Here is an 8,841-nt window from a genome sequence, read left to right as displayed (position 1 = left end):
TCTTCAATCTCCTCTTTTTGGTGGAGAGGCGATGGAGGGCGATGGAGGTAATTTGACCTAAGTGCTTTCCTGATAGCACAGGGACCGGGGAAACAGCTCGGAGGGAGCCTCTCTCTCCCTTAAGAAACCCAAGGTCTCAGCCGAGCCTGGGCGTTGGCTGGCGGAGCCTCACCAGAGCGCCTGGAGAGGCTTCGAAGACTCCGTCCCTCCGCAGAGCGGCTCTTCCCCTTGAAAGGGAGGAGCATTAGTAGCCCCGGGCCCAGGATGTGCCAGGCCAGGCTACCGCTCGGAAACCCTCATCACAACCCTGGTGAGGTTCCCATATCCGAAACCTGCCCGGAGGCAGGGGAGCAAAGTCGATGTTTGACGGAAAGACTAGCCGCACAGTTCCAACCGAATCTTGTTTTCGCCTCCTCTTGTCTTTTAATATTTTACCCAGAGGGGGAAGCTTTCCCCTGGACCTAGATGAAGATTCAGCCAATTTCATGTTTTTTTTTTTAATGTTTTGGTTTATTCTTACATAATAAACAGAACTACAGTAATTTGAAGTCTCGGACACTATCTCCATTTAGGAGTAAAGTTGCACAGTCCAGACCATTAAATTGTTTCCATCCGCAAAGTGGTTTTAGTCCATCAAGTTGAGGCAGTTTGAACAGTAAGAGATAATGCAGAAATACATAGGCTGAATAAAGGGCCGAAACATTTAATTCACCACTTACCCTATAAGACCATTCAAATGAGTCTTAAAATTTTCTGGCTAATTCCCACTTCTACAGTTAACTCGAATGTTTAGCTAATCTCAGATATCAAGTCTCCCCTCCGCCTCTGCTCCACAGGATGGACATGAGCAAAAGAGAGACTAAGAAAAATAGTCACACTGTGTTGATAGCCCAGCAACTTATCAATGGGGGTGGGGGAGGGAGGTGGGCAATTGCATCAACACATACTATTGAAATTCACGGTGTGGACTTGTGGTCATGTTTGATGTTGCCACGCAAGTCAGAGATGCGCACAGTGCAGTGTCTGATTTCAAGCTATGTCTGTCTTGCTCTGTTATATCTCTCTGTCTATCTGTCTATCTATCTACCTACCTGCCATCTACAGATAGATAGATAAATGGTGTAGTAGATCATTTGCAGATGGGCTCAGTAGACAGACACACAGAAACATATGCATATAAACACACACAGATAAAGATATTCCAGTGAGGGTGTAGAGGGAGAAGAGGCTAAAATATGTAATGGAGACCTTACAAAAAAACATATCGGCACGTTTGATTTATAGAGGCAAAGCAAAGTATCTGAGAATGGAAGAGAGTGGGTATTACTATACTGTCTTGCTGGGGGGACCAAGAAACATGACCTAGCAAGCTCTTCCTGGCCTGGCTTTCCCCTACCCCATCGGCCCAACCTCACAGAACTCTGCCCCAGCCCTGTGCTTCAACTACCTCAACTTTCCTTCAGTTCCTTAAACCAGCCCTGTCTCTTCCTCCCTAAGGCCTCGGGACACACTCTTCCACCTGGAATAGGTTGTTTTGCTCATCACCTCAGAAAGCTTCTCTGGGTCCTTGATAGGGTTAGGCCCTCCCCTATTCTCACAGCACCCTATGTTCTAGATGGTACCCCTTAAAATTGTAATTAAACAACCAATGTAAAATTAGATGCTCAGTCAGTGACCTTTGCCTTCCCCAGTATGCAACCCCACAGAGAAAATGTGTCTGTCTTGGTCATCAATGTAGTCCCAGAATCTTGCAATGCCTTGCACATAGTAGGTACACAATACATATTTTTGAATGGATTCATAAAGGTGGCGTTTAAGCCTTTTTCTCCTTCTCTTCTTCTCCCTTTTCTCTCCTTTCCAGCCTAACTCTTCTTTCTTTTTATGTCTTACTTCTCCAGATAATAGTCTTGAGGCTGTATACCTCCCAGTTCCTCCTGCAATCTGCCAGTACCAATCTTAATTTGAGAGAAGACCTCCCTTTGTTCTCCTCTGTCTATCTCATTCTGGGGGACATAATCAAGGTGCTGCAAACCATTCCTTCAGAGACGTTCTTTGGGGTGTGAGAGGGGTTGCTACTCACTGTGAGATCTTCAGACAGGAGCATCAGCGACACTGGGAAGTTTGCTTGAAGTGCCCTCGAAACCCCACCCCCATCAGAGTCCACCTTTTACCAAGATGCTCAGGTGACCTGCACAGTAATTGGTGCTTTGAAAGAGCTTATCTACCGGGATTAGATGGGCGGAGGTGCAGTCATGTGATGTATCAGCTGTGTCCTCTTCCAAAGAACATGAGATGGAGTTAGATGTGCAAAGGTTTGTTGGGACATAACAAAAGAAAGATAAAAGAACCTGTGGAACTCAGCAGGGGAAACCTTTAGACCATGGGTGGTGCTGATCTGCCCCCAGTGAAAGGGAAGAGGGGAGGAAGAAGGGTTGGATAGGAAGTGCCTCAGACTGCAGTGTGTTGCTTGCGGAGACCCAGCCGACCCAGTGGGGAGATTGGAGCAAAGGCTGCACAGTAGCAGAGTCTGCGCTGGGCAGAAAGGGCCCAGCCCCTGTAGCCCTGGGGTGCTCAGTTGTTGGCAGAGGGCTGCCCAGGAAGAGTGCAGCCTCCGCGTGAAGCCAAGGCAGAGCCAGAAGGAGGCTGTCAGCAAACTGTACTCAGCTAACTGTACTCCTTGAAGCTAAAAGCCAGTGCTTTCTTTAAGGGAGACCCTAGCAGTATATGCCCACGGCTGCCACATGTGACATCTGAAGGTAATTTTGCAAAAGTCTATGAAAGCGAGCCAATGCGTGGAATGCAGATTTAAGAACATACCCCAGTAAAGGAAGCCCGACTTCCGTGCTTTCCCAGGACTGTTCATGTCATGCTGATTCTTCAGGGAACAGTCTCCCCAGTGGCCCCTGGAAGACAAGGTCCAGAGAACATTCCCAGTTAGGGAGCCCAGGGAGGGCCCGTGTGACCCAATATGGTGTCCCTGTATTTATAAGACGCAGTGGCCACGGGTCTCAGGTCACCCTCTGCCAGCTCAGTAAGCCCCGGGCTCCCCGGGGGCAGACCTGGTCCTGTCTGGCCACCTCAGAGCCAGAGAAAATAAAAACCCAGAGGAGCTGAGCAGGAATGGCCGAGGTCAGAGGTCAGAGGTCAGAGGTGTGGTGGACGAGCAGTGCTTCCACACACTGATTTTCACTTTCACGCCCCTGCCTCACTCACACACATCTGCAAGCACACCCAACCACGCGCTCAAAGTCACACTTAATGAAAACATTTACACCTGCCAAGTTCACATCCACCCTCATGTGCACTTCAAAAGCCGCACGCACATGCACCCCTCCAACCCTGACAGGCTCTCGAACGTCCACACCCTGCTATTTCGACAGACCCTTGTGCACCTGGTTCCAAGTCTCACAAACATCTCCTATGTGTTGATCACGGACAAGAGGCTGTAACATCCACATACATAAATCGCCCACAACAGGCAGGAACAAAACTAATCAAACAGACATTCAAAAACACAGTGACCTCACGGGAACTGAAAACCAGCCAACATCTGGAACTGCCACACATGCCTTGAAAGAGACTTCCCTCGGCTATAGGTGCCCCTGAAACCCTGCAGGAGCCAGGGCAGGCAGACAGCCCAGTGTGCCCACCCAGAAGCACTTAGCTGTTTCCTTAGCCATCCCTCTGCTTCCTGCACCAGGGAACTGAAGCTCTCAGGCCCCGTGTTGGGGGTGGGGCGAGGGAGGGAGCACTTGCTTCTGGAAAGAGGGTTCCCTGTTACTGTGGAGAAGCAGAGTGGAGGCAGCAAGAGCCGGAACTCTGCTTGCTTCCGTTTGAATCCCAGCTCTGCCGCCCTCCACCTGCATGACCTTGGGCAACGTAGTCCATCTCACGGTGCCTCATTTCCCTCATCTCTTCAAGGAGGGTCATATTCTGATAGTACTTACAAAACAGGCCGCTGTGGGAACACACCAGTGCCGAGAAAGGGCCTGGTGCGTCAAAGAGCAAAGCGCTGGTTATTATTCTACCCCTGGGAGTTCTCCAACCCTGGGGCTTCCACGGCCTCCCTGGTTCTCTCTTCCCAACTGTCCCTGCACAGATCGTGCGCCCTCGCAGTTGCTGGCTCCGTTTCAAGGCAGGAGTCACTCTCACCAGGATCTCTTTACCTCTCCTCCCCTTCCCTGTTAAGGTTTTTGAAGATGGATTTGTGCAGAGGGCAGGAGGGTTGTGTGTCTGCAAGGATACGACACCAGGCTCCTGCGGCGCTGAGTCCCTGGGTCTGCCTGGCTGACCGCCGCGGTCTGCACTGGGAAGGGGCTTTCCCGGGGCCAGGCAGGGACGCCGCGAGGTTTCAGGTGGTTGGTTACCTGTTGGGTTTGTAGGTATTTGGGAAGAGAGATGCCACTCCATTGGTCTGGAAATCTCTCTCTACCTACCTATCTATCTATTGCTCGATCGATCGATCGATCTACCTACCTACCCACCTACCTACCTATCTATCTAATCTTTCAAGTCCGGTAGCCCCCCCCCCCCCAAGCCCCTCCCAGTTTGAATTTGTTTCTCAAAGAAGATAGAACAGTTATTTCCCCAAGGCAGAAATGTGAAAAGGACTGTTGTCTCTTCTCTCTCACTCCCACGCGGCCACAGCCCCATCCCTTCACCCCACGACAATTCATTTCCCCTTGAGTCCACTCCGCGCTCAGCGGGCTCCCAGGTGAACTGGAATCCAGCGCTGTTCTCATCTGGTTGCCCCGGGAGTCTCAGCGCTCTGGGAACGACCTGTTCCTCCGTCCTCCCCACTCTCTCCCACTAGCCCTCCCTCGCCAGCTCTGGGCCCCAGCTGTGCCCTCGGAGAGACACCCGCTGCCCGGGTACCGAGAGGGGAGGCAGGAGGAGGAGGAGGAGCGGCGGGGAGGAGCACGGGGGGCGGGCGGGGCGCGGGGCGCCCCGGGTGGAGGCCGAGCTCCGCGGCGCAGCCAGAGAGGGGCGGCTGGAGGCTGCTCTTCTGGAAGGAGGCTCTCGGCTGCTTGGTAACGGGCTGCCAGAACCGAGAGCAAGGCAGAGAGCAGGGCAGCGTCCTCTTGACGTCAGGGCCCAGCGAGCGGATCGCTCCAGCCACCCCAGCTGGCCCCACTGAGCGCCCGGCCGACGGCAGGAGAGGAGCCGACGCCAGGCGCTCCCGGCGTGTGAGTGGGGGGCGGGGCGCTGCGACCACAGGGGCGCAGCATGCCCCCGGCCCCGGGGCCATGGAGATCTCCCTGGTGCCCTTGGAGAACGGCGGGGCCATGACTGTCAGAGGCGGTGGCGAGGCCCGGGCAGGCTGTGGCCAAGCCACAGCGGGAGAGCTCCAGTGCCCCTCGACGGCTGGGCTCAGCGACGGAGCCGAAGAACCCGCGCCGGGGAGGTGCGGCGCGCGGAGGGGCGCGGGGCCGGGAGGGCGGCCTGAGCCGCGGCCGCCCCAGGAGCAGCCGCAGCCGCAGCCGCAGCCTAGACAGCTCCCGGCGTGGGACGAGGAGGCAGAAGGCGACCCCGCCCAGGGCACGGCGGAGGACCCGGTGCTGAGCGCCGGGACCCTTCAGCACCAGCGCGTCCTCATCAACATCTCCGGGCTGCGCTTCGAGACGCAGCTGGGCACCCTGGCGCAGTTCCCCAACACCCTCCTGGGGGACCCGGCCAAGCGCCTGCGCTACTTCGACCCCTTGCGGAACGAGTACTTCTTCGACCGCAACCGACCCAGCTTCGACGGTATCCTTTACTATTACCAGTCCGGGGGGCGGCTGCGGAGGCCGGTCAACGTCTCCCTGGACGTGTTCGCGGACGAGATCCGCTTCTACCAGCTCGGGGACGAGGCCATGGAGCGCTTTCGGGAGGACGAGGGCTTCATTAAAGAGACGGAGAAGCCCCTGCCCCGCAACGAGTTCCAGCGCCAGGTGTGGCTCATCTTCGAGTACCCGGAGAGTTCGGGGTCCGCACGGGCCATCGCCATCGTCTCGGTCTTGGTCATCCTCATCTCCATCATCACCTTCTGCTTGGAGACCTTGCCCGAGTTCCGGGATGAACGCGAGCTGCTGCGCCATCCTCCGGCGCCCCCAGCGCCTGCGGGGCCGGCCCAGGGCGACAACGGCAGCCGGGCCGCGGCGCCTCCCTCGGGCCCAACGGTGGCGCCTCTCCTGCCCAGGACCCTAGCGGACCCCTTCTTCATCGTGGAGACCACGTGTGTCATCTGGTTCACCTTCGAGCTGCTCGTGCGCTTCTTCGCCTGCCCCAGCAAGGCCGAGTTCTCTCGGAACATCATGAATATCATCGATGTGGTGGCCATCTTCCCCTACTTCATCACCTTGGGCACGGAGCTGGCCGAACAGCCAGGAGGGGGCGGCCAGAACGGGCAGCAGGCCATGTCCCTGGCCATCCTCCGAGTGATCCGCCTGGTCCGGGTGTTCCGCATCTTCAAGCTCTCCCGTCACTCGAAGGGGCTACAGATCCTGGGCAAGACCTTGCAGGCCTCCATGCGGGAGCTGGGCCTGCTCATCTTCTTCCTCTTCATCGGCGTCATCCTCTTCTCCAGTGCCGTCTATTTCGCAGAAGCTGACAACCAGGAGACCCATTTCTCCAGCATCCCGGATGCCTTCTGGTGGGCGGTAGTCACCATGACTACGGTGGGCTACGGGGACATGCGGCCGATCACTGTGGGGGGCAAGATCGTGGGCTCGCTTTGTGCCATCGCTGGGGTCCTCACCATCGCCCTGCCGGTGCCCGTCATTGTCTCCAACTTCAACTACTTCTACCACCGGGAGACAGACCATGAGGAGCAGGCTGTCCATAAGGAGGAGCAGGGCAGCCAGAGCCAAGGTACAGGCCCGGACAGCAGAGGCCAGCGGAAGGCCAGCTGGAACAAAGGATCGTTCTGCAAGGGGTCCCTGGAAAATGCTGAGGGAGTCCCGAGGGACAGCTGCTCCCTAGAGAAGTGTAACCTCAAGGCCAAGAGCAATGTGGACTTGCGGAGGTCCCTGTATGCCCTCTGCCTGGACACCAGCCGGGAGACAGATTTGTAAGGGGGATCCAGGGTGACTGGTGGGGATGGCAGGAGCTGCCGAACCTGAATATCCATGTTATACCACAGAGTGTTTCAAACCACCCTCCAGCCTAAGTCTGTCCCTCTCCCTCCCCTCCTCTCCCTGGATCCCCCCATTTTTCCTCTTCTTTCCATGACTTCAAGGGTCGCCTATTTTTAAAAAGCACCACATTCCATGACGCAGGAGCTGTTAGAATGGTGAGCCCTATGAGATGGATGTATTTGTAGCCAGTGTCCTATACCCAGCTGAGGAATAACCCAAACAAAAATGACTTTAAATAGCCCAGATCCCAAGAGATTTCGTAACCCCCCCCATCCCTGTGTTCCAAACTTGCTTTATGTATGATTATATTTGTGTATAGGGGAATATTTTTGTGGCTGGTGAGTGGATTTTTGTATTATAGTTCAGATGAAGATATTTTGGATACATTTTCAAGACGTATGTCATATTTATGGAAGAGAGAGTTACTGTGATGTTTTTCTGTGAAACTTAGAGCCAGAGACTCTGGTCACAGTGGCTCTGGTTCCCGTGTCTGTAAGCCTCTCTCTTTTCTGAGATGTGGTATTGGTGCTTTGCATCTAGGGCAAGGAATGTTCTGGAAGAAAGGCAGCTCTGACGTTTTCTGTGCGCCTTAAACATTTCTTATAACTTTCTTCGAAAAGCATGTTAATGATGTTGGAGGAAGACTTCTGATAATTCATTCTCTTTATTTTTATCCCAGGAAATAAAATGTTACTTGGTTGAGGCAAGTGTTTTTCTACAGCTGATGCATTTTTTTAATTAAAAAAGTCTGTCACTTGCTGTTTCTGGTTTTAGAGTCAGAGCAAATGCCCCCTGGATTGGGGCAGAAAACTTGGAATGCTAATGATTTGATCATCACCTTTTTTTTTTTTTTGCTGGGTCCTATCTGTGACTTGTTGATGGAGGAGAGAATTCTGTGGGTGACACAGAGACTCCTGTGACATGTTGGTGTTAGACCCAGACATCAGCACGGAGTGGGATGGAGCTAGAGGCGGTGCCCCCTACCATCCCCTCACTACTGTGGTCCCCGTGCTGGACCTCTGAACCCTGCTTTGCCTGCAGATTGTAAACCGTCCTTGCCAGGGCTCCCAGCAGCTCTGAGAAGCAGGTCTGAGTCTCAGGCATGAAGCCTCTGCACCAAACCAGGCTCTGGTGTGAAAGTCATGAGGAAAGGAACAGCGCCTGCCCTATTGTCCCTGGCAACTGTGCTGTGGCAGAGGGCATGCACTGCCCTTCGGTGGACAGGCAGCCAGAGGCCAAGGGGAAGGGTCTGCTTGCCCGCATTACAGGCTGGTTTCTGCCTTGTCTGGAGCAAACTCTGAACTCAGAGTGAATCTCTCTGCTTCCTCTCCACTGGATGGTTGCAGGGAAAACATCACAATAGGTGTAACACTGGCTGCAATTTCTCTCTGGGATTATCTATTGGGGGCCGGGGGCTGGGGGGGCTCCAAATCCCTGCTGTTGCTTTTTCTGCTGAATTATCCAAAGAGGAGGTTGTTTTACCTCCTCACCAGGGTGGGCTGGGGGTCTACAGTCAAACCTCCCCCACAACAGCATCCAGGTCTCCAGGGGCACGGGGGAGGAGCTGCCAAATTGATGTACAGGAATTGTGGATTTAAATTAGATGCCGAAAAATAATAAAGCCAGTGCCCGGTGACTGTGACTGATCAGAGTCATTCCCAGCCAGGAGCTCTCAGCAGCAAATCTGGGGAGGAAATGGGCTTGTGCAGGCAGGGCTCTGCTGTGC

General features: G+C 54.4%; 1 protein-coding gene across 1 annotated transcript; it reads left to right on the top strand.

The window, feature by feature from the left end:
- Window positions 1–4,964: 4,964 nt before the first annotated feature.
- On the top strand, window positions 4,965–7,823 carry KCNA5 (potassium voltage-gated channel subfamily A member 5). Its single transcript, XM_037068308.1, has one exon. It carries the CDS (start codon window positions 5,247–5,249, stop codon window positions 7,050–7,052), a length of 1,806 nt encoding a protein of 601 aa, XP_036924203.1. The 5' UTR covers window positions 4,965–5,246; the 3' UTR covers window positions 7,053–7,823.
- The last annotated feature ends 1,018 nt before the right edge of the window (window positions 7,824–8,841 follow it).

Source organism: Sturnira hondurensis, unplaced genomic scaffold, assembly GCF_014824575.4.
Source record: "Sturnira hondurensis isolate 20B ecotype Veracruz unplaced genomic scaffold, ASM1482457v3 Scaffold0017436, whole genome shotgun sequence".
In the NCBI taxonomy this organism is placed as follows: domain Eukaryota; kingdom Metazoa; phylum Chordata; class Mammalia; order Chiroptera; family Phyllostomidae; genus Sturnira; species Sturnira hondurensis.
This window is presented reverse-complemented; position numbering and strand designations above follow the sequence as displayed.

Excerpts from the sequence above, each read along its gene's own strand:
- KCNA5 (XM_037068308.1), top strand. The coding sequence starts at position 5,247 with ATGGAGATCTCCCTGGTGCCCTTGGAGAACGGCGGGGCCATGACTGTC.